At 41.1% G+C, this 26,067-nt stretch overlaps 1 protein-coding gene across 1 annotated transcript; it reads left to right on the top strand.

Annotated features, from left to right (window-relative positions):
* Nucleotides 1-359: 359 nt before the first annotated feature.
* On the top strand, nucleotides 360-20,241 carry LOC309552872 (extracellular calcium-sensing receptor-like; the record flags this gene model as incomplete). Its single annotated transcript, XM_082253783.1, has 6 exons — nucleotides 360-580; nucleotides 3,104-3,395; nucleotides 7,323-8,153; nucleotides 9,753-9,998; nucleotides 15,833-15,956; nucleotides 19,328-20,241. 6 exons carry the CDS (start codon nucleotides 360-362, stop codon nucleotides 20,239-20,241), a joined length of 2,628 nt encoding a protein of 875 aa, XP_082109909.1.
* Between the last annotated feature and the right edge of the window lie 5,826 nt (nucleotides 20,242-26,067).

The following is a 26,067-nucleotide window of genomic DNA, read 5'->3' as shown; positions in this document are numbered from 1 at the left end:
CCACTGCCATAGATAACCTAGAGTTGCCTCTGCAATTCAGTTCAACTGTGGTGCCCCTGCACAATATACTGTAGTTGTTGGTAGATGTAAGGAGGTTGTACAATTGAATTGTAACATGTAAAGTGTGACTTTGATGGGCTCATAGAGTGGGCCGTACTCGTGCAGGGAACATAAGGCTCTTTCCCTAGCTCAGACCCAGAACTACTCAAAAAATAAGAATATGATGAATGTCAGGATAAATATTAAAGTCAGCCAACAGGTGCATGGTTTAATTGCAGCATTTTCAGGTTCTGCGCGAATAGGAATCCCAGATCCCATTTCCATTTCTCTTTCACAGTCATTTTTTTCTGAAACCCAACATGATGATCAGCCTACACTTCTATCTCTGGACTTTGGTCCTGGCTCAGCTTTTAAATGTCCTAAACTCTGAAGCTCCCCAGTGCCATCTGGATGTGTCTGATCTGGAGGGAGTGATACGGCCTGGAGATGTGATGATTGGAATTGTGTTATCTCTTAATCTGGACACTGTAAGCCAGTTTTACACCTTCACCAAGAGACCTCCCAGGATCACCTGTTCCAAGTAAGTGATGTACATGGTGAGGTCTTGTTGCTTGCTCCTTAAAGCCCAACTCTGGGCTCAGTTTCCTAGTGTCCCTTTCACTGTATGTTTTACTTTTTTTTTTATTATGGAGCTTTTTAAGAAGTATTCAGGGTGGACACATGATGTGCTGGGTCATTTTAGTCTTCTCCTCTTGGTGTGGGATGAATCTCACTGATGCAGAACACATGGTGACACAACATCAATGTCACTCTCTGCCTCAACATACTCTGAAAGGAGGGTGCGAGGGTGATGCTCATTTATTCTTAGTATGTCCTCAGTCTCAGTGATACTGGAAGCCATTCATCCCTGAAGACTATAGATATTGTTGTGATAAAAAGGAAGTACTGTAAGGAACCGCTTCACATTTAGGGGGGTATGGCAGTCTAAGCTGATTTTTTATTTTTTTGTACTCTACACAGAGCCTAGTTTAATGGAAACAAATCACCCAGAGTCTGCCCCTTCATTTGACAAAAATGTAATTGCCTTTTCTAATAGGCAGAATATAGGTAAGAAATCAGCCAATAATGGCAAGCCAAACTTACAAAAGTCTGTAACCATGACCTTTGACAAAGGGAATGATCTTAATCTGCACACATATTCTACAATACTGAGAGAGAGAGAAGGAGAGATAAAGGGGTAGGAGATTGTTCTTAACCTTTTTTATAATTATGGACCCAATGGATTGACCAATATGTCCCCCATACCCTCTTGACCGTCAAAAGTATCATCATCAACATCAGTCCTTAAGGTACCAGTAAGGCTTCAAAAGCTGTCAATAGCTTGGTTTTATTTTTCAAATGGATAGCTAAAATGGCAAATTATAAATACGTGAACCAGCTACATTTAGAGATACATTTGCTTTTTAGTTGTTGATAGTAACTAACAATGTTATTTCTAATTAATTTAACACATCAAATGTATTATTCAACGTTGATTTCAGGTTTAGTATATCCAGGGCTTTTTTTCAGTAGGAACGCGGGGGAACGCAGTTCCGGCACCTCCAGCACTGACTGTATGTAATGGCAAGAGGAGCTGGGGTGTGCTGGAGAATCTATTGATGCTGGCTGCTGGGGGATCTATTGCTCCTGGAGGGGACATATTTTTGCATGGCAGAGGTCTATTATTGTTGCTGGAGGAGGGACTTATGTTGCTGAAAGGAATCTACTGTTGAGTGAGGGGTCTATTGTTGCTGGATGTTGGGGGATATATTTTAAGGTGGCAGTCTATTGTTGCTGGGAGGTCTATTGTTGCTTGTGGGGGGAACTATTGCTGTTGTTAGGGCTTATGTTGCTGGGCGGGTCAATTGTTGCTGGGGTGGATCTACTGTTGAGGGAGTGGTGTATTGTTGCTGGCTACTGGAGAGTCTATTGATGCTGGGCTGATGCTGGGAAATCTGTTGTTGCCACTGGGGTTCATTGTTGTTGGGGGTCATTGTTGCTGGGGGTCTATTGCTGCTGGCAAAATCTGTTGTTGCTGGGAAGGGTCTATTACTGCTGGGGAGCTACTGTACTGCTTTTCTTGTTATTATTAACACATTTCTTATCACCAAAAATTATACTTGATTCTGTTATCTGTAGTCTCTAAAAGGGGGGGTACTGGGAGGTGGGTTGGGTTTTCAACCAAGGGAGGTTGCTCAGAGGTGGGTAGGGGGGGGTGGAGACAAGAAGTGACTCAGAAGAGGGGAGTTCCTGCACCTATTCTCTGAGAAAAAAAGTACATATCATTAGATATGTAGTTGAGAAGGGAATCAAAACATTCATTATTCTCATCGCAAAGCAAGAGTAAACTGTGACTGCTCACATCAAAACTCCTTGACAAACCACCTGTAGGTAGGTACAGTTTATCCTCCGGTCTGTAGGTGGCACTGTTTGGCTGGCTGTTCAACAGAGAGAATGGAAGTTAAGAGGAGCTTTTGTTCCTCTGAAGCCTCTGCAGGTGTCATCAGGGGATCAGCTGTCCAATTGGACACTGAAACACCGGTTGACCTCCATGGCCATCTTTTGTGAGGGCAATGCTAATAAATGGCACTGTCTCACTGCAGTTGGTGCAAATTTCTTTTTCTAATTAACCAAATAATGGTGCTATTTTCCTTGGTCTCTAGGTGCCAATCAACTGCCCCACCCAAACACCCATCTTTTTAATAATTAGCTCTGTTTATTAGTTCTTCTTGAAAATCAGTAAAAGTTCATTGGGAAGTGGGATATTGTTGTGTTAAGTGATCTGAACGCTATTGGTTAGTTGTTTCACTCATAACATTTTTAAAATTATGCAGAGATCCAGTCCCATGCCCACATAATTTAGTTTTAATACCTCCAAGGGGTATGGATACTTTGTTCTGCCATCACTCTTCTATGTTACTTCCTTTGGCACTATTTTATTTTATTGGAATGTGTTATCTTAATAATGTACCATATCAGAAGATATTTATATTTAAAAACAATAGTTCATCCCACTTTACTATTGTATTTTTTGGAATATCTTTTATGTTTGCCTACATCGAAGGTTCAGTTTGGAGTACTTCCAGCAGTTCCAAGCGATGATCTATGCAATAGATGAAATCACAAAGAGTTCAGCTATTCTCCCTAACATCACACTGGGCTTCCAGGCTTATGACTCTTGTATGGTGATACAGCAAAGTTTAGAAGGAGCATTTCATGCAGTGACAGGAAGCGGGATGGTTGTCCCCAACTACCGATGTTTTCTTGGTGTACCCCTAAGTGCCGTCATCGGGCACTCAACATCTACTCACTCTATACTACTGGCTCAAGTTCTTGGACTTCTCTGGTACCCTCAGGTAACTTATACAAATACTGTTTTTTAAGTCTTTATCTGAGTTTGATACACGTTTAAACACCTTTAAAATTAAATTCCATATTTGTGAGAAAAAAAAAACCAATGAAACATAATTTTGACACAAGGCATTTTGTAATGTATTGTTATTAAAAATGTCCTCTCATTTCAACCTTAAGCCACTGTAATTTTCAAAAATTTGCATAAAAAATTATATAATATTTAACTTGAGTATATAATTCACTACTTTGTAACCTGGTGATGCAATAAAAGGTAAGTTTCCTAAAGGAAACACAGACAATAGTAACCTTGAAACACCAGAGAAAGTGAAGTTCCAAAGAAAGATGAAATAAAGTTTTTGTCATATCTTAAAGGTCATGGTTCATTCAAAATCTTTAGCCAAGACATTTTGGGGGTTAAAAGTTCCACATCTTCAAGGCTAAAAAGTGCAAAACAAAGCTGCTTCAGTATTGGTCTCAGTGTGGGTCTGTATTTTCATTGCAGTTATTTAACTTGAAAGGGGATCTGTGGCAGCAATTTGCATCGGTGTTATCTAATGATCATTACAGAAACTGGATCACTACCATTTATTAACTTCTTAGGTAAATAATTGCAACCAAAAAAAAAGACACTTGCTGATAGATACAGCATCAAACTGTACTTTATATTTCTATGCCCTGAAGAAAGAAGAGCTTGTAACCCCTAAAACATGATGACTAGGGATGATCGAACTTTTGAAAAGTTCGGTTCGACTAGAACATCCGAACTTCCCGAAAGTTCGGCCCGGATTTCAGAACCCCATTAAAATCAATGGGACCCGAACTTCGGTAATCAAAAAACACCATTTTGAAGCCATAAAACCCAATAAATGCCCCTAAAAAGTGCCTAGGGTTATGGGCCATACCCCAGGGACTATTAATCACACAAAAAAAGTTCTTAAAAATTGACATTTTTGATAGAGAGCCAATTATTGAAAAAGTTATTGAAAACAAAAATGAGATTTCTTTGGATTTAGTGTCTAAAAGGTGTACCTGTGAAGTTTCAGCTCTGTAGCATGTCCAGAACCAGAAAAAAAAAGTTTGTTTGTATTAGAATTGCAGTAGAGCAGGATAGTGGCTCCGCTATTTTCACACCCGGCTTTTTGTTGCAGGCGTTTATAGGGCTTTTTTGTGGACGTGTTTGGAGGCAGGCATTACATCTGAACTTCTGTGTAGGGGTATATATACACACACACATGTATGTATATATACACATACACATATATAGGTGTTAAAGTAGCAGAACCCTATGGCTGCGCTAATGAACTTATTAGCAGGCATAGGGCTTCGCTCCTTTCACACCTATATGTGTATAAATACATATATGTGTGTGTGTATATATACCCCTATACAGAAGTTCAGATGTTATGCCTGCCTCCAAAGATGCCCGAAAAATGCCCCAAAAAAACACCTGCAACAACACACCTGGGCGTTTTTGTAGCAGGCGTTTTTTTGGGCATTTTTTGGGCGTCTTTGGAGGCAGGCATAACATCAGAACTTCTGTGTAGGGGTATATATACACACACACATATATGTATTTATACACATACACATATATAGGTGTTATAGGAGCATAGCCCTATGCCTGCAAATTATTTAATTAGCGCAGACATAGGGTTCTGCTACTTTCACACCTATATATGTGTATGTGTATAAATACATATCCCTTTCCTCACACTAATAATTGCTAAATGACACTTTGAAGCAGGAGTAACAGAACTGCTTCCACTCTCTTCCACAGCCCTGTATTAAAGTGCTAGAGATTTGGCGGGGCTATCTTACAGTATGTACTGGGGGGGCGTATTCACTACTGATTGGCCTCTGGACCCCCTAGTCACTTCAATCACATTCCTAGCATCCTCCTGCCCCCTCAATTGGCTTTTACTGATGGTTCTGGTCCAATAACAGGCTTTAAAAGCCCAGTTTCATGTCCCATTGCATTTCGGTCGGTTCTGGTTGCTGAATTCCAAACTTTTTCAGCAAAAAGTTTGAAATTCGGCCGAATTTCGAACAGTCAATGTTCGGGGTCGAACCGATGGTCGACCCAAACCGTTCAATCAACCCTAATGATGACTACCAATTTTAAATGAAATACCATCTTTAACATGTAACTTCCTTATTGATTCTCTTTCAATGGCATTCTAGCTTTCATCTACTGTCTCTCAATAGGCAAAGAGTAACTATGAGCAACCTAATTGATATATTAACACTTCAAAAGTCTTCAGTCCTCCATTCTATTGGGATTACAAACATCCCACAAATCCAGCGCCACGCCTGGCCAAATCCTTCCCATCCAAAACCCTTCCCTGTATCGAAAAACTGCTTGAATTCTACTATTCCCCCATTAAAGAGATTCTAGTCAAATTTTGCAAACAAGACAGAAAATTAAACCTATGACAGTTGTCAAAAACTAGTTAGGATAATTCCCTTCAATTCCTATACTATGTATTGACAGCTGTCAATGGTGGGATTTTCCTTCACTCTGTGCCCTGGTGACACCTAATCAGGAGAGGGAATAAAGATAAATATTTCAAAAGAGGATGAAGACTTTAATAAATTATTGCAGAATTGAATTTATTATTACTATATGTAAAATGTAAAAAAGGTTTGGAGTCAAACTATAAATAAATAAACTGAATAAGAGGTGGTTTACAGTCTTGTGAATTCAGAATAGTCTTAATACTTTTTGATATGGATTATGTAAGCCATAGGAAGGTCTCTCTTAAGATGATCTAAGCAAGTTCCTACAATCTGGTCACCATCCATAGTTAAATTACCCCACCTAGTTATCTCCTACTCATATTCTCCTTTCCCTACCAACAGTTAAGCTGTCACAGTCTGGAGTCAGGCTCAGAGGCCAGTAGCTGTAGCAGTTGAGAGATTCACGAGTAGTCAGCTGGATGAATACAAACATTTCTGCTAGCAGATAATGCAGGCACACCCAAGCACCAGCCAGTCTTCACCAGAGCTCCTGATAGGGGAAATGAGTTTCACTGCATGCCAACGCCAGATTGCTGTCCTAAGGATTGCCCCAGCAGGGAGAGAGCAAGTGGGAGGCAAGTAGCAGATGAAGCAGATAAGGAACAAGCAGAAGCGTAGTCGATGAACAAGCCAAAGGTCGGTAACAAGTGGTAGTGAAGATATTGACGGCAGCAGGAGTGACAAGAATTAAATGTTTGCTGGAGAGAGCACAGTAATCTGCCAATCAGGAAGTGCAAAGGCACGGCTTAAATAGATAGTTCATAGGAGAAGCAAGAGTTCAAGGTTCACGAGAAACAAGGTACAAGGCAAGAGTATCCGAGGAATTGTGAGTTGGCAGAAGTTGTAGGTTCAGACCTGGGTCCCGACACAAGCTATGGTTAAAGCATAGACCCCAAAGATCAATGCTGCTAGTGAACAACAAGTGACAGCATGGTGAGCTCACTCTGTCATAGCCAGTGTTCATCTACTTGAACATCAACTGGATGCATAAAATCCCAATCCAGCATCAAAAAAAGTAAAATGTTATAAATAAATATATGCAATTATATCTATCTACTTTGTATCTATCAGTCTATTCACTCCCACAGAGCTTGACCCAGGGCTAATGTCTAAAAAAATCATTGAAATGCTATTATTGGTGAGGTCTTTCCATGCCAAGGAAGTTTGTACAAGCTTAGAGAACAAGACAAGAATCTTAAAAGCCTTTCACTGTCTTCCTTATGCTGACCATATAGTAGGGTTTACTTGCCTAAACAATCTATTTATTCTATATCTAGTCATGCATCCCCTCATACATTACACATACATTTTACTCATCTATTAAATAAAATATTTTTAAAGCCATGGTCATCTTTAGAATTTCGAACTTTGCAGCAAAAAAATAATCATTTACCAAATTTTTGTTTAAACAGATCAGCAATTTTGCTACAAGCCCTCTTCTCAGTGACAAACAAAAGTTCCCCTCTTTCTTCAGAACTGTTCCTAGTGATGCTTTTCAGTCTAGAGGTATTGCCCAGCTTCTGTTACATTTTGGTTGGATGTGGGTTGGACTGGTGGGTGTGGACAATGATTATGGACTGCAAGGCATTCAACTTGTCAGGCAAGAAATCGTCAAAGCTGGGGCATGTGTGGCTTTTACAGAGAGCCTTATTTCAAGCCAATCTGACCGAAATGTTCCTCATATCGTCAAAGTAATTAAAGAGTCAACAGCAATGGTGGTCGTTGTCTTTTCTCGGGACCTGGATTTTGCCATGATAGTTGTTGAGATGATGAGACAGAATGTTACCCAAAGAATATTTGTGGCCAGTGAGGCTTGGTCAACATCTACCATCTTTTCTACAAGAACCCTTGCCCAGTTTGTTACTGGCACAATTGGACTGGCTCTCCATAGAGGAACAATCATGGGATTTAAGGAGTTTCTTAATGCAATCCACCCCTCTTTACCCTGGGGAGGGAAGTGGGTAAAGATCTTCTGGGAGAAAACATTTAACTGTGCATTGCTAGATCAGAACAACATCACAATTGTCCCAAGTACGTCAGTTAAGTATTGCACAGGCAATGAAAGTCTTGAAAACATTCAGAACAGCTTCACTGATATCTCCAATTTACGAGTCACTTACAGTGCTTATATGGCCATACATGTGGTTGCTAAAGCTTTAGATGATCTAAGAACTTGTTACAATATCAAGAATCTATATGTTAACAAATTATGTTCCAATATTTTCAATTTTCGACCTTTTGAGGTACTTTTTTATTTTCAATTTGTAAATAAAAAAAAAAAAAATTTGAGTTGTGTTAAGTTATAAAACAATATAGGTGTAGCGCTTAGAATTTGAATATATAAGAGAACTACACAGTCCTTATATTAAAACAGTCCACATATATATATCATTTAATATGAAAAATCTTCCTGGAAAGATGAGATATGTGCTCCCAAAGACACTCCAAAAAACCGATGTCCCCGTGTAAGGAGTACCACCACCAAGAGTAAAGATTGGCCTCTTACCACAGATATTTGATCCCCATAACAGGGATCAAAATCAGCATATATCAAACTCCACTGACAGGTCCTGCACCGGCTCCCTCACCGATCGTATCCGCTCCTCTCAAGATGTTATAACATATAAGGAAGGGAAACAACTGCCATAGTGTAGTACCATTTAAAATGCTTTATTTGACATAATCTACAAAGTGGCAACTCACATTTGGGTGAAGTTTTTGAGCGTGTGTGTTTCAGAGTGTCCTGGAGGCTCGATTTCTGCCCAAAAGATGGCCGCCGCGTCCTCTCTGCAGTCACAGCGTGACGCACCACAGGCTCCTCCTACGCATTTCGTCAGAGATTGACATCGTCAGGGGGTGTGGCCTGCGGTGAACGTCCTAATTTTATACGCTGGCAGAAGCGGATAGGCGGGGCACAATAGACATGTCCCGGAACGCGGAAGAAAGACACTTGCGTGTCAACGACCGGAACTGGCATATCATAATGGAAGACATCCGGATTAAAAATGTGGTCCACGAGCGTACCAACACCCGGAACCAAACATTTTCCGAATGTCACATTACGGGTAAATCAAGCCCAATAATAGCACTGCTATAATAATAACGATGCAAATTATGTATTTGTTAAATTAAACAAACGGATGCAACCCGTGTAAGCCCAATTGAGCAAAACACGGATGTCTCCATTAACTCTTTATTTATTTTAGGCAGTCACAATAGACCGCAGTGGAACACGGCATCATCTCCCAGCGGAAACCAATAGATCGGGAGACTCCGATCACACAGCCAAAAACAACACTAATGCATAAAACGTTTTTAAAATCATACAATCTTAAATGTACAAATACATAATCATGAATTAAAACATATCAAAAATATGTCCCAAAATAAAACGCAAGCACATAAACCCATTCTTCATATGCTTAATGGTAACTACTACACAGGCATCCGTTTGTTTAATTTAATTTATACATAATTTGCATCGTTATTATTATAGCTATTATTGGGACATGTCTATTGTGCCCCGCCTATCCGCTTCTGCCAGCATATAAAATGAGAGCGTAAGCAGAATTGCAGTTGTTAAGTGGGGTGGAAAGAGATTTCTCAGCTATATGTAAGTTTGAGTTGGAACCTGGACAGGGCTTCTTCTCTCCATCCCCGTGGGTAAACAAAGTGGTCAGGAAGTGTATGAAAGATAAATATATTCAGCTGAGGAATGACATTGAAGAGAATATGCTGCTTTGCAATGGACAAGTTCAATTTAAAATACAAAAATATTCATACACAATTTATGTAACAATTTTTTTAACAATGTCCTTGGTAAATTTCTTTGGCTCTTGCAGCTTCTGAACTACATGAAGAAGGTCCAGTTAAAGCTACCTAATGGGAGAGAACTTTACTTTGATGAGAATGGAGACCCACCAGCAGTTTACGACATTATGAACTGGCAACTGAGCCCAGAGGGCTTGATACAACATGTCAAGATTGGCAGTTATGATAACGATGCGGCTCCTGGTCAAGTTTTCAGTGTAAACACGAGTTTGATCTGGTGGCCTGCTGGAAATCAACAGGTGTGGCTTTGCCTATGGGTAATGTAATATTTCACATTATGTATTAATTACGAATTCCAGAAACCTAAAGTAAAAAATGTGGGTACCTACTGTATATCTAGTTACATGGAGGTGTTTCCAGTTTAACTTGTTCCATAACGTTGAAGTTTTCTTTGATTCTAATGAGCATCAGGAACATCATCTAACATTTATAGCCATGCAGGTCCCTGCTATTTGGATAACAGAAAAACATGTTTAACACTGGAAGACAAGTTTAGTTGAATGTGATAAATGCACAGAAATATGGCTTGGTGGCAAGCTCCAGCACTACCCAAATGAGTTGGAGCTTTGCTTGTCTGAATGGCCTAAGGTTTGAAAGTCCCTCAACCCTTCCCACTAGTGATAAACCACTTGCCGACTGCTTAACTGGGAATATATGTCATGTTTTAGATGGTAAATACCGGGGTATGGCTGCAGCTAGATGCCATAACCCCCGCTATCATTCTTTCTCTTAGGTGGCAGACTTTCCATTAAAAGTGATCCCAGAGGCAGATTCCCAATGAGATCTCTTTTAGAAGCAGTGGGAGAGGTGCCCCCCCACCGCCACTTTCCAGTGGTTCCGGGGCTAAAGTTACTGATCGTTGAGCCTGGAAACCATCCGGCCATGACAGGGAGGGTATTTGCATAGAGATGAGTGATGGTAAGATGGCCACCACTCATCTTTATGCCCTTGGAGAGAGTGATGTTGTCGTCACTTCCGTTTCTCGAACCATGTGAACGTGTTTTGTTTTGTTTTTTTTAAAGCAAAAGATCTTTATCTTTTGCTTTCAAGGGTAGAGGAGAGATTTGGGGTCTTTTAGACCCCAGACCTCTTCATAAAGAGGACCTGTCATACTGTATTGTTATTTGCAAGGGATGTGTACATTCCTTGTGATAACAATAAAAGTGTTCACATTTTTTTTTTAAAGGACAATCTGAAAATAAAAAAATATATAATAAAATAAATAGTAACATTTTTTTTAAAGCACATCATTACCACGCGCTCGCGCGCAGTAGTGAACGCATAGGTCACGCCCACATATGTAAACAGTGTTTGCACCGCACTTGTGAGGTATTGCTGTGAATGTCTGAGCAAGAGCAATAATTCCAACACTTAACCGCCTCTATACCTCTAAACTGGTAACCTGTAGTCATTTTTAAGGAGATTCTATGGAGATTTTTAAGTGCCGTAGCTTGGCACCATTCCACGAGCGCACACAATTTTACAGCATGACATGTTAGGCATGTAACATCATCTTTCATATTATACAAAAATATTGAGGTATATATTATGTTTTTTTTTTTTATTATTCATTAAACTGTAAATTGCATTTGAAAAACCACTGCGCAAAAACCGTGTGACATAAAACATATAAATGACCACCATTTTATTCTTTAGGGTCTCTGTTTAAAAAAATAATAAAAAAAAAAAATATATAATGTTTGGGGGTTCTAAGTAATTGTCTAGCAAAAAATACTGATTAAAACTTGTAAACAATACATGTTAGAAAAAATCTCGGTCCTTAATAGGGATGATCGAACTTTTGAAAAGTTTGGTTCGGCCAGAACACCCGAACTTCCCGAAAGTTCGGGTCCGTTTCTAGAACCCTATTGAAATCAATGGGATCCGAACTTCGGAAATCAAAAAACACCATTTTGAAGCCCTAAAACCCAATAAATGCTCCTAAAAGGTGCCTAGGGTTCTGGGTCATGCACCAGGGACTATTAATCACACAAAAAAAAGTTCTTAAAATTGTCGTTTTTGATAGAGAGCCAATTATTGAAAAAATTGTTAAAAAAAAAAAGAGATTTCTTTGGATTTGGTGTCTGGGGGGGTCTAAAAAGTGTACCTGTGAAGTTTCAGCTCTGTAGCATGTCCAGAACCAGAAAAAAAAGATAATTTTTCTTAGGATTTCAATAGCGCAGGGATGTGGCTCCGCTCCTTTCACACCTGGGCATTTTGTTGCAGGCGTTTATTGGGCATTTTTTGGGCATCTTTGGAGGCAGGCATGACATCTGAACTTCTGTGTAGGGGTATATATATACACACACACATATATGTATATATACACATACACACATATAGGTGTGAAAGGAGCGGAACCCTATCCCTGCAAATTATTTAATTAGCGCATGGATGGTGTTCCGCTCCTTTCACACCTATATGTGTGTATGTGTATTGTGACAGGAAGTCAGGTAAATCTGGGGATGTAGTCACAGACAGGAGATACATTCCCACCTGGTTTGGAAAGTTCACCAATTACTATAGGGTGTCCGCTGCAGAGAGAGCCAGCAGGAAGTTGAAAACCATTCAGCTGTTCAGACTGAGGAAATGAAGGCCTCTATAATTTGTCCAAAGGAAGTCTAAGGATTGCTGCCTCCTGTCGCTGTGTGAGCTGGGAAGAGGAGGACAGTCAGACGTGTGCCTCCCGACGCCGTGTGGGCATGGGAGAAGAACTGCTGCCTCCTGACGCCGTGTGGGTAGAGGACAGTCAGATGTGTGCCTCCCGACAAGCTGTGTGAGCATGGGAGAAGACCCCCTGAAGTGATGTGCGCTAAGGAGGGTAAACAGTTGTGAAGACTTCTCAAGGTGAGAAAACAAACTATTTCTATGTGGAAGAAATAAAGGAATGTTTGCATGTGAAGAGACAAGCAAAGGGACATTCTCAATGTGAAGAGTAAAGGGACATGTTCAATGGACATTTGTTGTGGGAAGATAAAACATGGACTATTGAGTGTCCGCTGTAGGATCAGCAAGTCTGCCAAACAGTAGGTTGGGGACAGACTCTTAGGTAGGTTCCGGTGTGTGAGAAGGTAGCCGCCCACAGTGGCAAGGATTTATTTTGTGCTTTATTTTATTTTGGATGTTTTTGCTGCATGCAGTCTGGTGAAGAAAATTGCATGAATAAACCAAACTGTTTGCAACCACTTCTCGGCTATCTCCTTGTGTAAACGCACCCCCAAAGGGGTCATCCACGCCTACCACCGAGCGAATCCCCACAGTATATATACATATATGTGTGTGTCTATATACCCCTACACAGAAGTTCAGATGTCATGCCTGCCTCCAAAGATGTCCACAAAAAAGCCCAATAAATACCTGAAACAAAAACGCCCAGGTGTGAAAGGAGCGGAGCCACAACCCTGCTCTATTAATAATTCTAAGAAAAATTATCTTTTTCTTCTGGCAGTCACCCTGACATGGATGAGTTCGGTCACCCTGGCATAGCAGTCAGAGTCAGTTCACCCTAAACTACATTACGGTCACCCTGACACCTAACACTTTCCCTACAGAAACTATATTTTTGAATCTAACTATAGTGGTATATAGTACCCTAACTACACTGCATATCCCTTTCCTCACACTAATAATTGCTAAATGACACTTTTGCAGCAGGAGTAACAGAACTGCTTCCACTCTCTTCCACAGCCCCTGTATTACAGTGCTAGAGATTTGGCAGGGCTATGTTATATACTGGAGGGCATATTCACTACTGATTGGCCTCTGGACCCCCTAGTCACTCCAATCCCCTTCCTAGCATACTCCTGCCCCCGCAATTGGCTTTTCCTGACGTTTCTGGTCCAATCACGGGCTTTTAAAGCCTAGTTCCTGTCCCATTGCATTTTGTGCGGTTCTTGTTGCCGAATTCCGAACTTTTACTGCAAAAAGTTCGGAATTCGGCCGAATTTCGAACAGCCGATGGTTGACCCGAACTGTTCGATCATCCCTAGTCCTTAAGTGATTGAACTACAGGCAAAATTATACTATTCGGTTTGGATAAAGTAGGGAGGAGTTAAATCCTGTGCCAGGTTTTTTTATTAATGCAGTCTCTGTTGCTATTAGGCTGTTTTTCCTCACTTCCTGTCCTAGTTACACGATGACTAAAGTAAAGTGGAAAACACCAGTCAGGAAAAGTCAGAATTTTGACAGTTGTACTGTTGCAGCTGTCTCCTCACTTCCTATGTACTCACCAGGTTTGGAAGTTATAAAAACTCTCCAAAACCCCATTTTATAAGCTGTACATTTTATTTTAAACTGAACTCCAGGAATTCAGCAACTTTGTAATATGTGCTTGATCAGTAGAGGTTAAGTCCAATCCAACAAGGTGCATGCCACCCCGTGGACTTATCTCTTTAATTTACAGTTTACATGTTTTCTGAGTACCATTAGCATAACTATTTCTGTGTGCTTCCAACATTGGGCCTTCTAGTCTCAGCTCCCGAGGCTGCAGAACCGCATGTCACTGCTGTGTCCACTGCTCTGTTTCTTCTGCCCAATGCTTTGTACTAGGTGAAGTTATTCACAGAATACAAAGGTTCCTGTGAATGAACAACAGAGGGGAGGTGTGGGCAGAGATGCTGTGTGTGAAAACACAGCATCTTCCCTGTCAGAGCTTGGAGAGGGTAGTAACAGCTGTACTCCCAGAGTTCAGCTCAGCAAAACTGTCAGATGTAAACTAAAGAGATAAGTCCGCAAGATGGCATGCACCTTATTGGTCTTAACTCATAGTATGTCAGCACATTTTGCAAAGTGGTTGAATTCCTCAAGTTCAGATTTACGTGATATTGGAGGTCCTAAATGCTTCTTATTGCCATAAATGGCGGTCCTAATAGGCCTCGTCCTTCCTAAAAGTCATATTTATAGCCTCCTGTGGTTAGTCTGTAAAGAGGGCTGGAGCTGTGCCAGATTTATTTCTTTTTGTGTCTCTTTTTAGGAGATTTCCGACTCTCTTCTGTTTCTGAGACCATAAAGGAAAAAAGCAGAAATTGCCCAACCATATTGCAACAATAAAAGCTGAAACAGAATTTGAGCCTGTAGCGAAGTGCCTATTTACTAACCATGCTTATATGCAGGAGCAGTACCTTTTAACTTATTTTGCCACAACTCCATGGGTTCCTGGACACATCCAGAGAAGAAACATTTCTCTCCTTTCCTCCCTCAGCAGCTCAGAGAGGACACACCTGATGTGACAGTGGTAGCTAGGCAAGTGATCTGCGGGCAGGTGAGAGGCCCTCCAGTGTCAGAACCAGCATGCAGTAAGCATGGGCAGGAGCCTAACAGCACACAGCTTCTCTAGATGACCCAGCTACTGTGAATCTTGTTAATTGTTAATTGCTCCCGGAGTACTTTAGTTGCAGTGGGTTGGCCTTCTATGTCCTTAGGCCTTTGATCCCCTCAGTCGTTAACCTGTGTTACCAAAGCTATCCTTGATCACTGTGAGGGATGCACTCTATGAGGATTCTTACAATTAGCTGTGTTTTTTTTTTTGGCTTCTGTCAACTACTTCAAGCAGGAATGACTAAGCATGGATCAAAATTCAGCCAGTCCCTGCTGAAACTGGCTAAATTTTGATCAATCTTTGGCCAGTTTAAGTCACAAAGACATTTTTTGTAAAGAGTACATGTCTGTGTGGCTTTCCATGCTTCTGCAGACTATATTATTCTACAACGTATGTATGTTTTTTTGCCATCCTAAATCTGTTTTGCCTTATTGCTTCTAACCTTTCACCTGTATGTTACAGTTACTCTCTATCTGATCATTTGGCTGATCATCTATTCTGCCAAAACCCTTCCTAAATTTCCAAAAAATAGCTTGTATTGCTATTTGTGTCTCTATTGGAAAAACGTTATGCACTTAGAGTCCTGAAAAGCACCCTAAAAGGAGAAACACAATAATGAAAACCTAGCAGAGGTTTGAGACCAATCAATCACCCAACAATCTAAGAACATTTTAGGCAGAGTTCTACATTAACTAATTTTTAGATAAGTAATAATAGGACTATTAATGTTGGCTTCACTGAATAAAGGATGCTTTTTGACTGGAATACCACCAGGTCCCACAATCAGTCTGCAGTGAAAGCTGTCTACGAGGATTTCGGAAGGCTCCAAGAAGTGGACAACCTGTCTGCTGCTATGAGTGTGTACCATGTCCTCAAGGAGAGATTACCAACCAATCAGGTGACTAATGACCACATCCTTGTATATATTATCAAGTAGGTATAACATACAGGTCATGATTGGAAGCGCAACCTTATTATTGGAGATGAGCAAGCAAACTTGGTTTTGCAGTGGAATTGCCAATTTTACATTTGCTGAAAGTTCAGCAAAATAAGCCTGGAATCTCATATGGAAATTAGATTAATGGAAAACTCCACTTTTTTGAAAAATGATATAGCATATAAAATTGCTACATAAGCCATTTTGTAATTTAACCACTTGCCGACCGGTCACGTTGACCGTACTGCGGTAAAGTGGCTCGTTCCCGTCCAGCGACGTAGACCTACGTCTCTGGACTCCTCCCCTTGTTGGCGGCGCGCACGCGCCGCCGGAGGCTTGCTCCCGCTGTATTCAGTCACAGCAGGAGTCGGGCCAGGGGGGAGCGGCGGCGTTCGCCACCGCTCTTCCCCGATCGTCGGGGAATCGAGTCTGGAGATCCGCCCGCTTGTGTAAACACTCCACATCTCCTAAGTGACAGACAGGGTCAGATTGCAGGGTTCAGCATAGCTGAACCTGCGATCTGTGTCACTCAGTCACCTCCCCCCACACACATCAGTAAGCACCAGGCATACATTAACTCCTCCCTCTCCAATAAAATTAACCCCTTCCCTGCCAGTGTCATTTTTACAGTAACAGTTCATATTTATAGCACTGATTACTGTAGTAATGTCACTGGTACCCCCAAAAGTGTCAAAAATGTCAGTCAAGGGTCCAATCTGTCCGCCGCAATGTCGTAGTCCCGCAAAAAAAATCGCAAATCGCCGCCATTACTCGTTAAAAAAAAAACACCAAAAATTACAGAAATCTTTCCCTTAGTTGGTAAACGCAATAACTTTTGCGTAAACCAATCAAAATACGCTTATTGTGATTTTCTTTACCAAACATAGGTAGCAGAAAACAAATTGGCCAAAAATGTAAAAAAATTTAGATTTTTACATTTTTTTGGGGGGAATTTCATATAAAAAATGTGAAAAATATTGTTATTTTTTTCAAAATTTACGCTCTTTTTTTGTTTATAGCACAAAAAGTAAAAATCGCACAGGTGATCAAATACCACCAAAAGAAAGCTCTGTTTGTGGGAAAAAAAGGACATCAATTTCGTTTGGGTACGGCGTTGCACGACCCCGCAATTGTCAGTTAAAGTCTCACAGTGCCGAATCGCAAAAAGTGGCCTGGACGTGAGGCGTCCCATGCACTCTTGGGGTATGGAATGCCACCAGAAAAGTAATGTCATGCTTGTGTGATTGGCTAATTGATTTTTTCCAGAAGTTTGTACTAAAAGTACAATTTTGGGTATCCCTTGCATGATGCTCAAAGGATAAATATGTATATAGAATGCTGGAGGGTATGGGCGAGAATGGCAGACTGTGAAATAATAGATTCATAGAATTTTATGTTTTGTCATTTTGTACTGGCCACTGGTGGCCTGAATGCCAAGCACCTTTTGGATTTAATGATCATTTTTTTTAGGCTAATATAAATAAAATCATAGGAAGTTTTAATGACAGTTGATGGCTTATTTACGGGAGGACACCTTGAAAGTCCTATTTATTTTTGTTATTTGATTCTCTTATGAGTTGAGTGAGTTTGAAAACTTAAGCAAACCTCCAGCACTACTCAAACACAGAATCCCAGGTCCCAGAATTAATGTCCCACAAATAGAGCTTTCTTTTGGGGGTATTTGATCACCTCTGCCATTTTTATTTTTTGCGCTATAAACAAAAATAGAGAAACAATTCTGAAAAAACAACAATAATTTTCACATTCTGCTATATAACATTACCCAAAAAAAAATGTAAAAATCATTTTTTTTTCAACATTTTAGGCCAATTTGTTGTCTGCTACATATTTTTGGTAAGGTATTTTTACTAGTAATTGTGGCGTTCTCCGATTTTTAGCGGGACTCCGAGATTGTGGCGGACAGATTGGACCCCTAACTGACATTTTTGACACTTTTGGGGGGATCAGTGACATTACTCAGTGCTAAAAATATGCACTGTTACTGTAATAATGACACTGGCAGGGAAGGGGTTAACCCAGGGGTGAACAAAGGGTTAAATGTGTACCTAGGGGCATGTTTCTAACTGTATGGGGGCGGGGCTTGTGAAAGGATCACAGAGACCTGTGATCCTATATAGAAGAGCTCTGTGATCATTTCAGGGAGAAGAACGGTCAGCTGAGTTTACAACAGCTGACCGTTCTTCTCTCTCAGCGGGGAGCGATCGCGGGTGTCAGGCGGCAATCTGAGCTGCCTGCCCCGTGCATCGGAGCCCCTGTTGCCTAGCTGCAGGCGCGCGACTGATGTAGACCTACGGCCGTTTGTGCAGGAGGGCCAGCCTGCCACAGTATAACTGCGGAGGGCGGTCCTTAAGTGGTTAAAGCTCAAAATATCCCCCCAAGGTCTTTTTCCTCTTCAGTACTGGAATAGTCATCAATGATGCAGAGAATGGTGCTGAAATTATGTCAGTGCCATGTTCTGTGGCATTATATTGTAAGCCTGAAATAATAAAAGGGGGGGGGGTGTCCATGATGTTTTGAGCCCACTGTAATTTGGTTGAATGACTCAGAAGAGCCTCATATACCCTAAAAGTGGGCTGGACCTGAACCATGAAGAGGTGAGTCTTTAAAGGACACAGCTGGGTAGAGGATAAATATTGCAATATTGAGAGCTGCTTTTGAATTTTTTCTGAGCTATTAATTTATTTATTTTTTACATTATATATATTTGCATATATCTGTCAGTTTCATGTTCCTCTTTCACATTCAGAGTGTAGACATACTACAGTTGTAATCTGCATTAAACATTCAAAGCAGTGTCATTGATGAGACGATACTACTGGAGATCAAAGTGGAACTTCACTCTCCCAATCGACATTAATTATTTTTAATCATCATGCTGCTAGCATTAGTAAATAGATAGGAAAGTATATCATATATACATGTTTTAAACTTTTTTTTTTTTTTTTACATTTCTTCAGTTACTTTCTGGTTTCTTGCTTAGGCAAATAATGTCATACATCCCAGGAGTCTTCAGGAGGGGAGGGAAGGAGGAGGGATTTTCTCAGCTAAGCACGCCCTCTTGCAGGCATGCTTGAGCTAAGGGCAGATGTATTCCAGGAAGTGAATGCTACATGAATCATTTTCCCTTACACAAGATGGCCACAGCTAGAAAATCTAGGGTGTTTTTTCTCAATAAAATAAAGCATAGAGACATGGATGGATGGGGGAGTTTTCTCTGAATATTAAGAATGAATTAAATAGCGTTTTTGGTTTCTGGTGCTCAGATGCAGTGAAAATCTGCTTTAAGTTTTTGACTTTTTGATTCTTTTCAGATTCTGTTGACTGCTTAAAGTGTTCATGGGACCATTGGCCCAATCCTCAGAAATCCATGTGTCTTCCTAAAACCATTGAATACCTGTCCTATGAAGATCCTCTGGGAGCAACATTGGCAGCGATCACCATTTTCTCCTCTTTGGTTCCAAATGTCATTTTGAGACTTTTTGTCCTATATAGAAACAGTCCCATAGTGAAAGCAAGCAATTACAGGCTCAGCTGTCTTCTCCTCCTTTCCTTGTCGCTTTGTTTCTTTTGTTCTTTGATTTTCATTGGACCGCCCCAGAGAGAGACATGTCTCCTACGGCAATCAGCATTTGGCATGGTTTTTACTCTCTGTGTTTCCTGCATCTTGGCAAAAACTGTTATGGTAGTATGTGCCTTCATGGCCACCAAACCTGGTAGCAAACTGAGGCTATGGACTAGTCCATGGGTTTCGTTTTTTATAATATTCATCTGTTCCCTTTTACAACTAACTTTGTGCATCTTTTGGTTGTCACTTGCCCCTCCGTTTCAAAAACTCAGCACTAGAACTGAGTCACGGATCATAAGTTATGAATGTAACGAAGGGTCAGCTATTGCCTTCTGGGCCATGTTGGGGTATCTTAGTCTCTTGGCATTTGTTAGTTTCATTGTGGCTTTTCTGTCTAGGAGACTTCCTGATAGCTTCAATGAGGCCCAGTATATTACTTTTAGCATGTTGGCCTTCCTCAGTGTCTGGATTTCTTTTATCCCAGCATACCTTAGTGCTCAGGGGAAGTACACAGTGGCTATGGAAATTTTTGCCATACTGTCATCTAGTTGGGCATTGCTGATTTGTATGTTTTTTCCCAAATGTTTCATCATATTATTAAGACCAAACATGAACTCTAGAGAATATCTCATGAGAAAAGACAAACCACTGTTTACCTGATAAATAAAAGCTAATAACATGAAATAGGGCATTCTTTCCAATTCAATATTTTGTTCATTCATTCTTTCTAAGTTCATTGGTCATAAATGTAATCTTGTGTTGGCAAAGGAGGGAAGTGGGTAATGGCCAAATATATAACCGGCTGAGGGTAGACTCACCTCCCATTTCCATACGCTCGCCTGAAGTGAGCGGTGTTGACCTTCAGCATCATTAAGTGGGTCTGAACCGTGTTTAGGGAACATAAGAATGAAAATGCACAGTGGTTTTGAAATGAATCCAACATAACCACGTATTTATTAATTTTTGTATCCGCTCTTGAGAGATATGAATCAATTCTTCCATTTCCTCTATCATTTACACCTGAGCTATCGTTTTCAGGCATTTTTTTGGGCATTTTTCAGGCATTTTTTGGGGGGTTTTTTTTCCAGGCATTTCTTTCTGGCTTTTTTCAGGCGTTTTTTGCAGACGTTTTTTGAGGCAGGCATTCACATCAAACAAAAACGCTTGTAATCTGCCGAAAAAGAAGCTCATGTACTTTTTTGGGCTTCAGAGGTTTTGCTTCAGGAGATATAACGCTCATATGTGAACAGGGACCATTGAAATTAATTGGATTTTGCTTCTTGAGCGTTTTGAGACTTAAGAGATGAGCATTTTACGAGCTGAAATACGCTCAGGTGTAAACAGGGCCTTAGAGAGCCTGGCAATCAATTCTCTAATAGATCCTGCCAAGTATTTATCTTCCCAGCCACACCTTCAATATCATCTTCCCAGGGATTAGCTAGGGTCATATAACTGTTCATAACCCAGGGATTGATCTTCCCACACTATTTCTGGAATATTCTTCCAGAGGCAGGCAGTAACAAACAATCCCAAGGCTTGCGGATAAACCTGATCAGACCTAAAAAGTAAACTGCAGATTAGCTGGTTGCAGCAAAGCCAAACTCTAAATTTAGCCAGCTCAGGGTAGGAGCACTTCATACAAAAAAATTATCTTGCTAACTTTAGGCGCTGCAGGCTGGCATTGAAAGCTGTTAGGAATGTTGTATGAAAAATACACCAACTTGATGTCTACCACCGCTTTTTTGTACTACTATCAGTTTTATCGAAGCATGGGAGGCATAGATGGGTTGTACTTAGTTTATTGCTTATTGGTTTCTTGCATAACACATGGAAGTTCAATAAACGTATCTAAAAAACAAAAAAAAAAACCTGAAAAATGCTGAAAACTCCAACTTTAATGGTAGTGGCAGCAGGCACAGTCCAGCATTATATAATAGGAAACTTCATTGTTCTGTTACAGACCAGCACCAAGGCAGAAAACCCAAGAAAAAGAAAAGTCACTGTCCTTTTTTTTTTTTGTTTTCTTAGGACTGATTGGGAAAAAAAATGTGTTCTAAAATTTTAGGCATGTATTACTGCTACTGTGTGATGGTGTGATGAAATAGCAATTGTACACAACTGCCCAATTAAGTTTGCCAAGTAACATCAGACGTGGTGTGTGGGTCTATGTCTTTTTATTTGAGTTAAAAAGAACTGACAATTCTAGATGGCCTGGGGATAGATCTCCCCAGCTCACCAGAGCTTTTCCTCCTCCACGTCCCTCACACGCCTACCTCTAACTATAAACGGAGTGCTCTCCCCCATCTTCTTAGTGCTGCCAAGTGTCTCATACCTATTCACTGGAAGAGCTTGCATAATCCAAGTGAGGCGGATTGGCTTTGGAAGGTGAATGAGATCATGGAGGCAGAAGAATGGCTTGCTATATGTAGGGGCACACGTAAAAGATTTGACTCTATTTGGATGCAATGGAAACTTCACACCTCAACCTCGCGCCAGGTGTCATCAAGCTTGGACTTGGACCTCCTGGCCGTAGGCCTGACCTCAGTTCCACTATCGACAAATCCTTAAAGCAGTAGTATACTCCGCAATATGACTTTTACCTACAGGTAAGCCTATAATAAGGCTTACCTGTAGGTACAATTAATATCTCCTAAACCTGCACAGTTTAGGAGATATTCAACCTGCATGCAGCCGCTGATGTCTGCGGCGCATGTGCTCTGAAGGTCCTTGCCGGAAAGTGAAACTCCCACGCATGTGCTCATGTGCGCATGTGCCCACTCACAGCGCCGGAGCCGCCGAACCAGGAAGAGATGCCGAGGGAGCATGTCAGCTCCCTCAGCGTTGTCCAGACGACCGTGTCGGGGCTTCGTTCTAAGGTAAGTATTTCATAATGAGCTAGTATGCGATGCATACTAGCTCATTGTGCCTTTGTCCTGCAGGGTTTTTTTTTTCTGAGTATACAACCACTTTAATCATTAATACGTAAAAGCCAGGAGCCAGGTGTGAACACCATAAGCCTGACCTTGATTTTAGACTATACTGTTGCTCTGAAAAAAAGAAGGTAAAAAGAGGGGAACTGAGAATCAGTTGCTCCACTCAATTCACCAAAGGAGGGGGGAAAAGGGGATTTTTTAGGGTACTATAAACCAAGTGTATACCAGCGTATTAGACAAGTTACACAAAGAAATCAATTTTGTAAAAATATATATACCTTTATTTCCATCAAAAAAATAGGGAAGAAAGAACCACAAAAAAAAGGGGAAGGAAGAGAATTACATAAAAAAATCTGCACATACTTTACATGCTAAAATGTACCCATACAAATAAAGGGACAAACCAATCACAAATTTCTGCACGTATACTGTTCCATCATCTGAGTACTGATATTTCTCGACATGTTTCGCAGAAAGGACTGCTTCTTCAGGAGGATAATATCTAACAGTTACTCACTTACACATACAGTGCTAGAATATATGGATATAGAGGTTAATCCCAAGGCATTATCAATCCCCACCCAGGCAGACAAGGGGGGAGGTAGACACTTGTTGTGTGTAAAGCCTTAACAAATCGCAGGCACTACATAACCGGAGGACTGCGGCATAAACCAAGACATATAATAGGACATAGAAGTGTGGAAAGCCCATACAGGGAAAGGAAAGAGGAGAAAGAAGATCACAAGATCCACAATCCCCCTCCTACAATCCACTTCTTACATTGCCAATCAATTGAGTAACAAGTTGTTATTTTCCACAAAACCCCCTGTCATATCGCATCCTCCAGAAGTGTGTCTATACTGTTGCTCTGATGGTGACGGGTCTCGATCGTTCCCTGAACCGTACTTTGGGGAAACTGTGTAACAGGGGCTCTCCACTCCTTCCCTTTCAGGGGGGAAAACTGAGTCAATCGGGGCCGAATGCCTACGATCAAGGGGAGCCCCTGTGCGCCACTAGATCGAGGCCCTCACCTGTAATGTACATGTGAATGAGAATGATAACTTACTGTTTAGTTCCCCCTTTTATTTTTTCTTTCCCTCCTTTTCCTCTCCCGCCCCCACCCCCTTGGTATCATTGGGGTCATCCTCCCTTTCCTAACCTCTTATCCCGAATTAAGTGCCTTCCTGATAGTGCGACCCCTAGGGGTTCATTGTATTATTGTTCCAGTTGCGACAAATGGGGACTATGACCACCAGATACCAGGTTTTTTTATGTCTATTATGTTTATTATGTCTTTTTTTTTGCTACTTGTTTAAAGCTGAAAATAAAGATTATACAAAAAAAAAAAAGGAAATGACAAGGCCTGAATTTCAAACGCCACTATAGTGCAGCTGAGGTCTTTTGAGAGGCGATTTGACCCTAGCTTTACACACAATGCTGTTTTATGGAACATTGAATCTCTTATCCATATTTCTCGTCTATGAAAGAAAATCTGTGATGAGCAAAACTAGGCAACCATTGCTAATTTACTTCAGGAAAATTCTCCTTTTTTTAGCTGTTACTAGCTGGTATAGATTTTAGGTGGGACACTACACAAAATAAAATAAAAAGTAGAGTCCACTCCTAAAATTTATACCAGACCTTTATTCAATCATGCAGCCTGGCTTGCCAGGCAGAAAGCATGGGTCTCCCCCTCCTAAACCATACCAGACCTCATGCCCACAACAAGGGGAGGGCACCCTGCCAGGTATAGTTATGCAGCAGAACGACATGATTGATGGATGATGGATTTACACCATGAGGCTTTTGTGTGTGTGTTTTCAAATGTGTGCTGTGTTTATTAACTTTTCAACTTAAATCTACAAATGAGTATCCAGGGGGTGCACCCTATGCATTCGTTTAGGGAAGGTGTATATCTGTGGATCCACTTCTTACATTTTAAATAGTGCTTTCAGATTGCAATACCTACCCCTCCCCACAGATCCTAAAATTCAACAGTCCAGGGATTTTTGGCAAGGCATCCTCCCCACGTTGAGGACTTGTGTGTAAGCAGGTGCTTTCAATGGGTTTACTGTATTGTGTGTGATATATCTTTTTGACTATTGTGGTTATGATTGCTTTGTTTGCATTTCTTGGTAAAACTGTATACCTCAATGTGAGTTAAAGTGGAGTTCCACTCGTTTTTGTGTTTATTAACAGTCAGCAGCTACAAAAAGTGTAGCTGCTGACTTTTAATAAACACACACTCACCTGTCCCATGGTCCAGGGATGCGGCCGCCCAAAGCCTCGCTCCTCTCTCCATCCTCTCGGTGGCATCTCTAGTGTGTGCACTGCGCATGCGTGAGTCGCGCTGTGCATCGTGAATGGCCGGGCAATCTTATGGGACCTGTGACGTGTCCCAGAATATTGCAGGGAGGGAGGGGGAGAGGAGAACTTCTGCTCGAGCCGCCTAGGAAGTGGGAATGGGTACCTGTCAAATCTAGGTACCTGCTCCCCCCCAAAACAAATGGCATGCCAAATGTGGCATGTCAGGGGGTCAGGAGTATTTAAAGCGGAAGTTTCACTTTTGAGTGGACCTTCGCTTTAACTGCACTGTTTACTGTGTTTACCCTGCTGAGGTGGTACTCCCTGGAAGATAAGGGTTAACTCTGTTGGCTAAGTTTTCCTGGGCTTTTTGGGAAGGTACCACCTTCTGCTGGGGAAAAAACATAAAAAGGAGGGAACTACCTAGGGGCACTGTAGTTAGCTAGATGGCTGGAGGTACAGTTCCAGGTCTCCCCAATTCAGGAACACGATGCTGCTAAGAATGTGAACTGCTACTGACACTTAACCACCCCCTTGTAGGAGCCCAGTTGGGGTCCCAAGGGTATGGATTCAAGCTTGACCAAAGGACTCTAAAGACTTTCTCACCTAGTTTGTATCTCTTGGGCAATCAGGGGCACCAGGAGAACAACTGATGGGCACTTTATACAACATACGAAGATTATGTACAGGAATGTGTATTGAAGACATCTTTGTTGAACTTTTCATTTGTTATATTTAAACAACTTCAGTAAAGAACAGTTATTGTTACATATTTCTTGGCCTGGCCTGAAGGTACTTGAGGACAATCTTAAAAGGGTTCATGCATGGTGACATATCACAAGAACAGGGCTTAGTAGGGGAAATGACAAGTTAGAGAAGATGCAGTACAAATGTCTAACATGCAGTGAAACTATTTGGAGGAGGCTATATTGCTGTTGCTAATGACCACCGTACTAGTGTCTATGTTTATTTGAAGCAAGTCTGTCAGGAAGTAATGTGACTTGGCACATGTAATAGAAGACCCTGGTAGTGTAGGAGCTTGTGCGCTTTGGCTCCTTCCCTAGAGATCAGAACCCCAATACTGGGTCTGACATGTGGCACGAGGCCTCCTAGGGACCCAGGCTGGAAGTCATGGAAGATGGAGTGAGGCCTCGGGAGATAATAAGCATGGGTTATGTACAAAAGTCAAGCTTCCTGTTATTCAAGTGAAATAAATGAATCAATGTCACTGGGAGTTAGGTGATGGGTT

The sequence above is a fragment of the Pelophylax lessonae genome (assembly GCF_965119305.1).
Source record: "Pelophylax lessonae genome assembly, chromosome: 4".
Lineage (NCBI taxonomy): Eukaryota > Metazoa > Chordata > Amphibia > Anura > Ranidae > Pelophylax > Pelophylax lessonae.
The sequence above is the reverse complement of the archived record's forward strand: the minus strand, read 5'-3'. Positions and strand labels throughout refer to the sequence as shown.